Source organism: Danio rerio, chromosome 19 (genome assembly GCF_052040795.2).
Source record: "Danio rerio strain M-AB ecotype USA chromosome 19, GRCz13ab, whole genome shotgun sequence".
NCBI classification, from domain to species: domain Eukaryota; kingdom Metazoa; phylum Chordata; class Actinopteri; order Cypriniformes; family Danionidae; genus Danio; species Danio rerio.
The window spans coordinates 4,224,995-4,239,222 of NC_141039.2; the positions used below are offsets into that span (position 1 = coordinate 4,224,995).

The window sequence follows — 14,228 nt, forward strand, 5'->3', positions numbered from 1 at the left end:
AGACTACTTACCTGACAGTCCAAGAATTGGTGATGTTGGCAGTCTTTCCCTTTGTCATGTACTTTACATCCTTAACAGATGCAGCTCTACAGCATTTGACTTAATTTGCCTATACAGTGCATGTAAAATGAAATAGTTTGCATCCATTCACTATAAACAGATGGCGTATGAAATTAATAGAAACCTTTATAACTGACAGGTGAATTCAACTGCAATTATGCGGTAAATTTACCATGAATAGTATTTACAGTAGGCCTATTTTATTTAATCAGACCACAACACTGTACTGTAAATTATGAAAAGCAATGCATATTTATTAGCCAAAACAATTGTTTGCTGTTTGACTTTTACTTTCATCTTTTCACAAAGAAAGATGCTTTGAAGAAAGCGGGAATCCGGTAACCATTGGCTTCCACAGTATTTGTTTTTCCTATAATGGAAGTCAATGGTTAAATGTTTTCATCATTCTTCAAAATATCTTCTTTTGTTTTCAACAGAATAAAACAAAACATACAAATTTGTAAGGGAAAGTAAATAGTGAGTAAAACTGCTATTTTAAAATCTTATCTTTCAGGGTAGAATCGACTTTATTTCTGTAACTGGAACAATTCAATAAAACAAAACATCATTAAAATGTTTAAATTATCTGAGAAAAAAGTACACAACAACAACATGTTTCTAAAATTAGGATAATTAAAATCATTAACGCACGATGCATGCATTAAATACGGTATATTAAAAAATACCAAGGAATAAGCATGCTAATAATCCTGCGATGACAGGTGTTTAAGAGCGCGCGCGCGCACTGGAGCAGTGGGTCAGCGCGGTATTAAGTGACGTCATAATGCCCCGCTAGAAGCGCTCGCTTTTGATGTGACCGTCTGCAGAGAAAGCAAGAAGAAAATGAACTTCAGTAACCAATTTATGTAACCAAAACGTACAAAAGCTAATCCAACATGTCTCAGAGAACTCTTCCTTTGCTCATTATAAACCTCGGCGGGGAAATGATCTACATTCTGGATCAGCGCCTCCGAGCGCCGGATGAAAGCGATGAAAAAACTCAGAGAGGTAACCAACAGTAGACCACAGTAGCTGCTAAACGAACAACTCCTGCCTTAGGAGACTACCAAAAACATTCAATAGCCTGGCGTGTCGACACATTCATTTATATGACAAAACATGTATAATATAGTTTCTTATATCTCAAGATAGCCTAAATAAAGTGCAGATGAAAAACTGAAGGCACACTTGTGAGTAACCACTCGTAGTCAGATGTTAATCATATTGGATCTATGGTATTTTTAGTCTTTTTTTGTGCTGGTCTGACAATATAACCAATTAAACAAACAAGCATATAACATAAACTGTCTGTCAGCTTTCATAGGTATTTTTGTATATTTGTGTATGACCACACATTTCTAAAAGGCCAAATACGATTTCAAAGTTTGTTTTAAGGGAATTTAGTACACAATAACCTGAAATTTGAGGCAGAAACACAAACCAGAAATAAATAAAACATTGAAACAGGCTTTCAACTAAAACCTTATTAGTAAATATACAGCAGGAGGTAATTTGTTACAGACAGCTTCAGGTACTCTGTTAAATAAATGAAGGTTCATGTCTGTGTTGCAGGCTGTTGGACAGAGGATGACCGGAAAAGAGGTACATTTCCTTTTTTTTTGTAACATTTGTTATGTTACATTCTGTAAAACACACACAAAAAAAAAAAAATCTGTTGAACACAAAAGAAGATATTTTGTTGAAAAGCTGGAAACCGGTAACCATTGACTTTTACAGTATTTGTTTTTCCCTTAATGGAAGTCAATGGTTACAGGTTTTTATCATTCTTTAAAATATCTTCTTTTGTGTTCAATAGAATAAAAAAAAAACACATAAAGGTTTGTAGGCGATGTGGTGGCGCAGTAGGTAGTGATGTCGCCTCACAGCAAGAAGGTTGCTGGTTCGAGCCTCGGTTGGGTCAGTTGGCGTTTCTGTGAGGAGTTTGCATGTTCTCCCTGCGTTCGTGTGGGTTTCCTCCGGGTGCTCCGGTTTCCCTCACAGTCCAAAGACATGCGGTACAGGTGAATTGGGTAAGCTAAATTGTCCGTAGTGTATGAGTGTGAATGAGTGTGTGTGTGGATGTTTCCCAGAGATTTGTTATGGCTAAAAGAGAATCCGCTGCGTAAAAACGTGTTGGATAAGTTGGCGGTTCATTCCGCAGTGGCGACCCCTTCTAAAGAAAGGAACTAAACCGAAAAGAAAATGAATGAATGCAAAAAGATTTGTAAGGGAGAGTAAATAGTGAGTGCATTTTTATTTTTAGATGAAATTCCCCTTTAATGCAGCATAATGGAGCTTCTACCCATTTTCTTTGTCCTTTTGTGAGATGTTAAAGATGTTGGCCTTGTCTTAATATTTCTCCCTCATCTTTCTCATTCTCTTTATGCAGTTATGAATGATATAGTGAGCACTATGTTTAGTAAAGTGTTTCTGGAGGAGCTCTTGCGGCCGCAGGACCTGTACTCTCACCGAGCCCTGCGGACAGTGTTAACTCGGATAGCACACACATCTATTATGCGTCTCAATCCGGCAAGCATGGACAAGGTATGAACTCACCCTTTTCATTACAGAACTCACTTCATTACTGTTATGCAAATGTATAAAAGTTTGTATCGATAAGACATTTTATGCATCGCTTTTTTATTGCCAGCATTAAAACAGCTTATAATGAAAATTATGAAACAAAAAGCGTAATCTTCCCTAATTAAACTATACATAGTGTAAATATTATTCAATTATTATACTGTTTTTATATGCTGTATATTATTTAATAAACAAAATATGTGTATTATCATTCATTTTTTACACAGTCGATGCTCTTCCAGCTGCAACACTGTTGTGGGAAACACCCATAAATACTTATTCACAAACACACACACACACACTCATACACTATGGCCAATTTAGCTTATTCAACTCCCCTATAGACTCTCAGAAATAAAGGTTTGTGAGCTGTCACTGGGGTGGTACCTCTTCGAAAGGTACAAATTTGTACCTAAAAGATCCATATTAATAGCTTAAGAGTACATATTAGTACCTAAACATTTTAAGAGGAACACTTTTGTACTTTTTAGGTAATAATATGCACCCTTGAGGTATTAATATGGACCTTTTAGGTACAAATTTGTACCTTTCGAAAAGGTACCACCCCAGTGACAGCTCACGTACCTGTATTTCTGAGAGTGCAGCGCATGTGTTTGGACTGTGGGGATAACCGGAGCCCCCGGAGGAAACCCACACCAACACGGGGAGAACATGCAGCAGCATCAATAGTAATACAATCATGGTATTAGTATATTAAATATGACTTGAATGCATGGTTATGTGGCTGAAAGATGTTCTCATCTCTCTAATTCTGTTTTCTTAATCGCAGCTGTACGATTTGATGACCATGGCCTTTAAGTATCAGCTGGTTTTGTGTCCACGTCCACAAGATTTACTGCTGATCACCTTCAACCACACAGACGCCATTAAGGAACTGGTAAAGGATAATCCCAGCCTTGTTAACCAGATCAATGAAGCCCAGCGGCTGCTTATTGAGGTAAACTCCCACTGCATTGCAAAACGTCAAACACCGGATTAACGTAAACACAATGCTTCAACTTGTTACACTTAAATTAATTCAGTTTTTTTTTTACTTATTTCGAATTAGTGTAGTTTGCATTAACAAATTATTTGAATTTTGTTTTTAAGATGATTTAGTTTAGGTAATATTTAGTTTTTATAGTGTTTCTCTAATCAAATACTTTCTTTCATTGTGTGCAAATAATGTGTGCGCTTTTAATAATTTTTCAAATACTTCACAAGTGCTGTTTAACATATTTTTAAACATAATAGTTTTATTTACTCTATTTATTTAATAGTTAACTTTATTAACTATTTATTTGATCTTAGCTATGATGACAGTACCTTACATTTTACTCTTTATTGTTCAGGATAATAGCACTTTAGTAGCCTAAAGTGCAATATAAAGCCTTATTAGGGTTAGTTAGGTTAAAGGTGCTGTATGTAAGTTTTTGACTCTTCTAAAGCATCAACATATCATATTATGTTTGCATGTATTTAAGAAACATACTAAGTGATATACTTGTTTATCTGAAAAACAATGCTAAAGTCAGATATTCTGCTTTAAAAATGTGCGTTACGAGCCAGAACGTCAGTCTTTGTTTTGGTCTCTTTAACTCAGCCGCTGCCAGTTTAATCACTTATATTTCAGCACTCCGGGTTGCCTTGTTGGAAAACTGCGTATTTCGTTCATTCAGTCAGGAAGGTTCTCAAAGCATGTATCTGCGACTGAAATGCAACCTCCCGTGGATAGTTACAGACTGCGAAATTACTGCAAAAATACAACTGAAATGTAAATACAGTCATTCAAAAGCACAGAATAGCTCACTCGCTGCACTCCAACGAAATGGTAAGGTTTATAATCTAATTAATACATGTTAAACCTCTTTAACATTATTAAATGTACAGGCTAAATCCCTGATATGTGTTGGCTTGCACTGAGTCACAGTTCTGAGGTTCTAATTCAGGCGTATTATTTTATTTTCAAGTTCTGCGGGGAACTATCTGCTGCTGTTTTTAGTAGTATGGTAGTAAATGTCATGTAAAATGGCATTTAAAATCATATTATTAGCATTTAACAATAAATAAAGCACATGAGGTGTACCTGAGTTCATTGTGAGTTTTCTGTTGTTCAGCTGCAAAAAACAAGCCGTTACTAAAATATATATTTCAGGTGTTGGTTAGGACAAAAACTCCTACTGGGTGGCCTTGCTTTTATTTATAACATGACCTAAATCAACCTTGATAGTCAGGCTCGCTCCTGTTGGTGTCTTTAATCTGGCAACCTGTACTTGCATGTGTTTTGAACCAGGCGTGCAATACCTAGTTCAACCACTGGGTGTCAAACTTACATGCTGCACCTTTAATTAGGCAAGTCACTATAGGCAACAGTGGTTTGTGCTGTAGACCAGTGATTCTCAAACTTTTTTTATCAAGTACCACCTCAGAAAAAAATTGTCTCTCCAAGTACCACCAAAATGAGAAGTATTGAAATACAGTAGCTTAGTAGGCCCAGTAAAGCAGCTACAACTCTGCACAGTTAAAAAATGTGGCAGATTACCTCAGAAATATAGGCAATATGTCATATATGACATATTATATACATAATTTTTGATACTTTTTGAAATGTGTAGCATGTACAAGACATTTTTTATTTCTCCGCGTACCACTAGAAGGAAACCTGCGTACCACTAGTGGTACACGTACCACAGTTTGAGAACCACTGCTGTAGACGATTGAAAAATCTATATTTCTGTAGGCGGCTTATAATATTGACCATAAAAATGCTTTTATTCCAGCTAAACTAACAGTCATAAGTCTCTCTCCAGAATAATATTAATATTTTTAACCCAGGCTCATTCTAAAAACGTACTCCTGCGGACGTTTCTGGAGACCGCAAATTATGTAGCCGGAGATACGTATGGCTGCATTTCATTTTTTAAGCGAACGCTACGGGGCGGTGTAACGCCGTTCCTTTTCGCGCTCGCCAGCTGACCACTTACCTCCGTGTGGAGGGCTTTTCTGCCACAACCACTTTGTCCGGTTAGCTCGTCGTGCACGTCGGCGGACTTGAGATGCAGAGGGGAACTGACCACAACGACGAAGACGACCGGACTCGAGTCCGGGGAAGAGCGGTTCCAGAAATCAGGTAATACAAAAACAGAATCCAAAAAATAAAGTGAACAAGTCAATACCAGGCTGAAAATGTGGTCAAATCCGAAAACGTGGTAGAAATCAGACGAGGGCTTTTCTTTTTCTGGATGGATTTTTTTTGTAAATTGTTGGTTTGGTTTAGGGAAGCAAGCAGGGGGCGGGTCAATCAGTAAAACTGCTTGAGTTTAGGGAAGGAGGAGGAGGATGGGTCGGCCGATTGGCCGGTCGCCCAGTCAATCATTCAGCCAGTCGGACAAACAGTCGTTCGGAAGCGGCTTCTTGTGGGTTTATGCGAGAATGGCATGGGTGCGAACGGCACTCGCAAGAGATGATCGAGATGCAAAAAAGCGCGCACAGCGCCCTCTCGCGGATTCGCGAAACAAAAACTGCACAAATACGTACCTCCCGGGACATATTTCGCTGTCGAAACGTCCACGGGACTGTTTTCAGAATGTGCTTGGGTTAAATATTTTGAATTCAACTGTATATCACTACATCCCTTTTATAATTTTTTTAGGTTAACTTGTGCTTATGTTATGAAGTAACTAGAGAACAAGTTGCTTTTCTGTGAAAGTGTTATTAAAAGGCTCTTCTTCCAAGGTATACACACCCTTATCCGACGGAGAGCTTCAACTCATCAGGCACACACTGCTGCTTCTCTTTCAAGATATGCAAATCAGGGTGAGTGAATGCTTCTTACCTGTGAAGTCTATTATTCTGAGTGTTTGCAGTGGCTTGCTGCCAGGCCATACGGTTATATGCAAATCATCTCATGACATTTATGTAAGAACGTTCAGGCTAGGTTATTGCCAAGTATGCATAATGAAACTGATTTCATGACATTTTTTTTATTCAGGTTTCAATTTTCTTGAAAGAAAAAATTCAGAATCCAAATGGGCACTTTGTGCTGCAGACTTCAGGGCCGGTGCCTTACGGATTTCAGGTTCCTGGTTTAATAAGGTAAAGAAGACGAAAGGTTATAAATGTATACTATTACTATATTAATATATATATATATATATATATATATATATATATATATATATATATATATATATATATATATATATATATATATATATATATATATATAATGAAATATAATTATAGTACCTTTTAACTGGAAAACACCATTTAAGTAACTTCAATCAATTATAAGTTTATATATATTAAGCACGTTTCTTTTTTACATTTTAAAGTATTTGTTAAAAAATCTACCCATCCATATGTGATCATTTTTCTCAATTTATTTAGAATGGAAATGTTGATTTAGAAAACAAATATGTATTGCTGAATGAAATGAAAATGTAAACGTTGTACTTTCAACATTGCAACGTTCTCACAATGCTGTTGTTCATGTTTTGTCTCCATTACCATAATGGCATATAATATTGTGCTCATATTAGAGTGTATTAAAGTCTATGGATGAACAATGTTTTTTGTGACATTACAACTAAACAATAGAGCATAATAAGAAATTATAATTTTTTTTTCTCTTGTCTATACAGTATATATTGTCATAGACAATCTTGTCTTGCAGGTTGTTTAATGCAAAAGGCAGAGAGGTGACGAGGACCAGATTCCCCAGTGGAGGAAGCTACACGAGCGCTTTAAACCCGGGATCATTGGACCTCTATGGAGACAGGGTCACACTTCTGGGCACCAACATGTAAATATCAACATTAATAATTAGGGATTAAGGATACTGTAACTAGAATAAAATACTATATACAATTTATATATACATTATACAGTTTTAGATACACAGTTTATATATGGTATATATACAGTTTATATAAATAAATTGTAATCAAAATATTTTATTAAAAAAATATTTCAATTAATTACATAGAATATAAAATATGCGACTTTTAATTAAAATTTTGTCTGAATTAAAAAAAAACTTTTGTCCCTCAAAAAACTCCAGAATTGTGTTGATTTGACTTCTTCTAAATAAGTAGTCTGAACAAGCAGCAAAATTATTTTTAAGTGAGTAAAACTGTGTTTTTTTACATTATTAAATTAAAAATTATTTAATTTTATTAAAAGATCATTAATAATCAGGGTTATTCCACCAGATATTGACTTCTTAACACAATGCTAAAGTTTTAACTTAATAAAAGTTGTAAAAATGAACATGACATACATTATAAACCAAAACATTGGAAGAAATATCAGTAGTAGTTTTATACTCCATGTGTTTTGTTAAGCAATTTGTTATCTAATTAAATAAATACATGACATGATTAATTCATTTATAATAACATTAATTTAATCATGTTTTTTTTATTAATGATTAATTTGGTTGAGAAGACCCCACAGGCTTCAATACTAACTAATCTAGTGTATACACACAAATATATTATTGTGTATATATAATATATTATTGTTTTATTAGTTGCTGGAGTGAATAATCTCTGGTGACCTCTGCACAGGTACAGCACACCCTCACCTGAAGACATGAACCCGTCATCCACAAACACCAGCAGAGGGAAGCCAAAGCAGGTACAACCCTTACTGCAGGCTCCACGGCAGTTTCCAGGAGTACAGCTCACACTGAAGTAAAATAAACAAGAACATACATACAGTTGAAGTCTGAATTATTAGCCCCCCTGAATTATTAGCCTCCCTGTTTATTTTTTCCCCAATTTCTGTTAAAGGGAGTTTTTTCAACACATTCCTAATCATAATAGTATTAATAACTCATTTCTAATAACTGATTTATTTTATCTTTGCCATGATGACAATAAATAATATTTTACTAGATTTTTTCACGACACTTCCATACACGTTATATATTTAAAGGCTTAACTAGGTAAATTAGGCAGGTTAGTAATTAGGCAAGTAATCAGGCAAGTTATTATATAACAATAGTTTGTTCTGTAGACTATTGAGGAAAAATATGGCTTAAAGGGGCTAATAATTTTGTCCCTAAAATGGTGTTTAAAAAATTAAAAACTGCTTTTATTCTAGCCGAAATAAAACAAATAAGACTTTCTCCAGAAGAAAAAACATTATCAGACATACTGTGAAAATTTCCTTGCTCTGTTAAACATCATTTGGAAAATATTTAAAAAAAAGAAGAAAAAATTAAAGGTGGCTAATAATTCTGACTTTAATTCAATTCAATTCAATTCAGCTTTATTTGTATAGCGCTTTTACAATGTAGATTGTGTCAAAGCAGCTTCACATAAATGGTCATAGTAACTGGAACAGTGTGGTCCAGGTTTTAGTGTTTAAGTTCAGTTCAGTTCAGTTCAGTTTAGCTCAGTTCAGTGTGATTTAATCATTACTGAGAGTTCAAACACTGAAGAGCAAATTCATCGATGCGTAGCTCTACCAATCCTGAACCATGCGAGGCAGTGGCGACAGCAGAGAGGGAAAAAAAAACTTCACCTGATGGGAGTGAAGAAAAAAAACCTTGAGAACCAGACTCAGTTTGGCACGACCATTTTAATTTCTCCGCTGGCCAAAAGTCTTGTGCAGAGCTTCATTCGCCATGGATACTGTAATACATTAATATAATTAATATTAGTGGATACTGTAATACATTAATATAATTAATATTAGTGGATACTGTAATACATTAATATAATTAATATAATTTTACAATAAGGTTCCATTAGTTCATGGTTTTTAATGTATTTATTAACATGAACTAATAATAAACAATATTTGTACAGCAATTATTAACAATAGTTCAACATTTATTAATACCTTAATAAAATATTGTGCTTGTTAACATTAGTTAACGCACTGTTTATTAACAAGAAATAACAATAAATGACTGTATCTTCCTTAAATAAGATCACAACAATGAACGAATTCTGTAATAAGTGTGCTGCTCATTATGTATTTATGTTAGTAAATTATATTCACTGAGAAATGGATCTAAATATTTGGTCTTACTTTATATTAAGTGTCCTTAACTACTATGTACTTGCATCAAAAAAATAAATACAATGTACTTACTGTGTTTATAATGTATTTGAGAACACTTGTGGTGCTTTTGAGTTGGGATAGAGGTTGGGTTATGGACAGGTTTGGTGGTATGGGTAGGTTTAAGGGTGAGTTAAGGTGTAAGGGATGGTCAACAGTGCATTTACAAATGTTATTACAAAAGTTAATTATAGATGTAATTACATACATGTATTTAATCAAGCATAAGTACACAGTAAATACATGTATTTACACAATAAGTACATTGTTACAAACTATTAACTCCTATGCAAGTACATATTAGTTAAGGCCACTTAATATAAAGTGGGACCAACTATTCATTTTCAAAATGGGGTAGTAATTTATGCTGAACACTGTACATATTGCATTGTCATTTTGCATTTAACTTTAAAAAATTGCCACTGCATGTGCTTCCATAATTGTACAATGTGACCTAAACAATATATTGGAAAGTAGCATGAGGTTTTATCATTACACCTCAAGGCTCTCTGAATGTCATTGTATTTTGTTTGAAAATCAGGCAGATTCTACACCCAATCCTTTGGCCACAGAGGAGCTCAATCTGCTGGCTAAACTGATGGGAGGAATGGAGGTGCAGAAGCTCTCCAATGTGGACGCTGCTTTCAGAGTCAACCTGCTGGCTTTAAACCAGGAGGAGGAGAGCAGGTGAGCGTTACTAATCCAAGCATAATCCTGCCAAGTCCACACACAAGCTCCACAGCAAGCTCAATTTACTGTTGTGCTTTTAAATACACACAAAACATAATGCGTAGGAATAAATTCTATGTTTATGACGGAAATACAGTAATATTTAAAAGAGAATTACATTAATGGGTCACAGTTTACAATTAGGTGTCAATGTACTAGCATAAAATAATAATAAACAATACTTGTGGAGCATTTAATAATCATAGTTCAACATTTACTAATGCATTATTAAAATCCAAATTCATTCTTGTTAACATTAGTTAATGCACCATGAGTTACTAACAATGAACAACTTTATTTTTGTTAACTAACATGAACAAATATTGTAATAAATGTGTTGTTTATTGTCTGTTCATGCAAGTAAAGGCAACCTTAATATTTATTAAGATCTTATTGTATGGTTACCAATAAATATTTTATTTGTTTTAACATAAACCTGGAGGAGGAGAGCAGGTGAGCATTACTAGTCCAAGCCTAATCCTGCCAAGTCCACACCCTAGACTGTAAAATATAGGTCCACACACAAGCTCCACCACATGCTCAATTTACTGTTGTGCTTTTAAATACACACAAAACATAATGCATAGAAAAAAATGCTATGTTTATGAAGGAAATATAGTAATATTTAAAAGAGAATTACAATGTTGGGTCACACTTTACAATTAGGTTTCAACAGAACTAAAACTAAAACTAAACTACATTTACATTTAGCCATTTAGCAGACGCTTTTATCCAAAGCGACTTACAAATGAGGACAAGGAAGCAATTTACACAACTATAAGAGCAACAATGAATAAGTGCTATAGGCAAGTTTCAGGTCTGTAAAGTCTAAGAAGGAAAGTATTCGTAATTTTTTTTTTTTTTTTTTGAGTACAGTTAGTGGTATATCCAGAGACGCAATTGCAGATTAGGAAGGGAAGTGGAGACTAAATAGTTGAGTTTTTAGTCATTTCTTGAAGACAGCGAGTGACTCTGCCGTTCTGATGCAGTTAGGGAGTTCATTCCACCAACTGGGCAGATTGAACGCGAGCGTTCGGGAAAGTGATTTCTTCCCTCTTTGGGATGGAACCACGAGGCGACGTTCATTCACAGAACGCAAGTTTCTGGAGGGCACATAGATCTGCAGCAGTGAGAGCAGATAAGAAGGAGCAAAGCCACACTGTAATCCCGAATAAGTTGACAAAACTCAAAAAATTTGAGGTAATCAGTTACGTCAAATTTTTTAAGTTATGTAATTATCTATTTTAAGTAAACAGAAACATTCAGTTTTGAGTTTGTTGTACTCATGCAAGACACTTCACCTAACTTAAAATACCCAAGTTACTCAGCTTATACGTTTTAATTGCAATTAACTTAATTGTTTTAATTTTTCCAAACTTTAAATACTTAGTCACCCAGCTCATACATTTTAATACCAATTAACTTAATTGCTTTAATTTCTTTCAACTTTAAATACTTAAATCACCCAGCTCATACATTTTAATAGCAATTAACTTATTTTTAATTATTTATCTCACCTTTACATACTTAGTCACCCAGCTCATACATTTTGATAGCATTTTTTAAAATTAACTTCTCCATCGTCAGTTTCACAAATAAAATTAGCCATTATTTTAATCTTTAAACCCCATAAATCTGTGAAAATAAATCTGTAATTTAAAACACACAGACAATACCATTTTAGACATTTATTTTTAAAGAAAAAATGTCCAACAATACTTACAAATTTGTCTCCTATGCAATTACAAATGTCTTAAAACGATAAAAACTATTAGACATAAAAAGATTGAAAATGAACACTATTCTGAAATAATAAAAATTACCCACAATGTAAATATGATATCAGACATAAGAGCCTCAAGAAAAAACAACTATAAGTTTGATAAAATTTAATAATACATAAATAAGTGTAAAACTTAGTCTTAAGGCATTCGTTAAAAAAATAATAAGTGCACATTCTGTGAAGTGACTCGTTTAGTGTAAACTACACAGAAACTGTATATATCGTTGAAGTCAGAATCATTCGCCCCCCTTTATTTTTTCCCCCAATTTCTGTTTAACGTAGAGCAGTTTACATATATATATATATATATATATATATATATATATATATATATATATATATATATATATATATATATATATATATATATATATATATATATATATTCAGTCTTGGTTGAACTATGATTCTGTCATTTACTTATTCCAAACCTGTTTGAGTTTCTTTCTTCTGTTGAACACTTAAAAGGTTATTTTTGACCAAAAAAAAAAAAAAAAAAAGCTGAGACCTGTAACCACCGATTTCCACAGTATTTGTTTTCCTATTAGAAAGTCAGTGGTTACAGGTTGTCAGCTTTACTTAACTTTTGAGTTCAACAGAAGCAAGAAATTCAAGCAGGTTTGGGACAAGTGAAGAGTTAGTAAATGACAGAATTTTACATTTGGACAAACTATCCCTATATATAATAAAATGCACCCTTACCAATTAAAGGTAAATAAATGTTTTGAAGTTACTACCCCAGAGACAGTCTTTATTAAGTAAAAAAAAAAAAGCTCTACATCAACTCATTCTTTAAGGTTTCCATGCTAGGAGACTTTTTATTTTCCATCATCCATGCCAAGCAAAACTTTTTGCACAAGTTCAAAGTCCTTTACTATATATTATGTGAAGAGCATACATTAATCCATACAAGACAAGAAAGGTCTGGAAGTGTGCTGTGGGTGGTGTCCAATTCATTCTTCAGGACAACAGAGACCCTCAGTGAATGCAGGGCCAATAAAGCATCTTCAGTCAGCAGGATTATCAATCTAAAAATATAATTCAAGGATATTAATGTAAGGACAGTATCAAAATGACTGAGCCAATATTACATGATTCATCAACTTTTCGTGATTACAAATATGTTAAGTAAAAGTTTTCAAAACTTTCATCTTTTCATTAAACATGCCTAATTGTGAAAAGAATGAATGAAGTCTTACCAGGGTGTTCCTAAAGAATCTTAAGTCACGCTCACGCAGCAAGACCAAAAGACCTCTGATAACAGTAGTCCGTCATGAACTGACATCATGCAGTTCCTGGAAATCAAGAATCAATTTTTTAAAAATTAAAAAAAAAAAAAAAAATTCTAATTATATTTTAATGTATACTTTAACACGTGACCCCAAACATACCTGCTCATCATAAACCTTTAAAAGATTAGCCAGGGTATCTGCTGTCTTGCCAGTTTTGGATGCTGTTTGCCTTGAAATTGTCATCAAATGAAATAGGTGGTGGTCCAGTTGTGCAAAGAATTTGTGGGGAAAATTCTCATTTGTAACATGTTGGTACTCTGCAAACAGCAAAAAGAAACAAGAGAATTTCATAAAACAAACCCACACCACAAAATATACAATTCTAGAAAAAAATTTATTAATATTATTATTATGTTTCATTTACTTATCTATTTTTTACCTCAGATGAAAATCAGGTGTTGATCAGATGTTGAAAGCAGGATCTTCATGTTGTAAACTGAACTCAAGGTCTAGCTGAAGTTTCACTTTCCTTGCTGCAAAAGTATCATTGATAAATACACTGTAATATTTATTTTATCTGGATATGCCAGGCATAGTAGTACAAAATAAATATTTTAACCACCTTTCACATGCCTCCATTTAAGAACATCACTGGGCTCACAGATTTTGAGTTAATGAAACTTTAAAGAGACATTTTGTATGAATTCAACCCAGCAGAATTGTTCACCTTACTTGAAAGATTAAATTTTTTCAAACTCAAAAATAAG

General features: G+C 33.9%; 1 protein-coding gene and 2 long non-coding RNA genes across 6 annotated transcripts in view; 1 reads left to right on the forward strand and 2 right to left on the reverse strand.

The window, feature by feature from the left end:
- oscp1a (organic solute carrier partner 1a) overlaps nucleotides 1–14,228 on the forward strand; it is a 20,537-nt gene continuing 6,309 nt past the window's right edge. Inside the window, exons 1-9 of one of the 2 annotated variants that reach the window (XR_015515610.1) lie at nucleotides 1–1,068; nucleotides 1,633–1,662; nucleotides 2,450–2,604; nucleotides 3,434–3,601; nucleotides 6,379–6,459; nucleotides 6,635–6,738; nucleotides 7,319–7,447; nucleotides 8,214–8,283; nucleotides 10,259–11,607. Coding sequence is in view for 1 of the 2 variants with exons in the window: in NM_001110123.1 (NP_001103593.1) it covers nucleotides 957–1,068; nucleotides 1,633–1,662; nucleotides 2,450–2,604; nucleotides 3,434–3,601; nucleotides 6,379–6,459; nucleotides 6,635–6,738; nucleotides 7,319–7,447; nucleotides 8,214–8,283; nucleotides 10,259–10,404 (995 nt within the window). In the remaining variant the exon portion in view is untranslated. 2 annotated transcript variants of the gene reach the window in all.
- Nucleotides 3,669–14,228, reverse strand: part of LOC141378983 (uncharacterized) — a 27,055-nt gene continuing 16,495 nt past the window's right edge. For 2 of the 3 annotated variants that reach the window (XR_015516369.2, XR_015516368.1), the window contains exons 3-5: nucleotides 9,175–9,284; nucleotides 8,231–8,334; nucleotides 6,611–6,725 (exon numbers count right to left, since the gene is read on the reverse strand). This is a non-coding gene — a long non-coding RNA (uncharacterized LOC141378983). Of the gene's footprint in view, nucleotides 5,026–5,348; nucleotides 6,726–8,230; nucleotides 8,335–9,174; nucleotides 9,285–14,228 lie in introns of those variants that run through there. The other variant, XR_015516367.1, reaches the window with a different exon arrangement.
- On the reverse strand, nucleotides 13,065–14,108 carry LOC147839567 (uncharacterized). Its single transcript, XR_015516359.1, has 5 exons — nucleotides 14,084–14,108; nucleotides 13,901–13,994; nucleotides 13,621–13,778; nucleotides 13,429–13,524; nucleotides 13,065–13,257 (listed from the first exon to the last, which is right to left on the reverse strand). It is a non-coding gene; the product is annotated as an uncharacterized LOC147839567 (long non-coding RNA).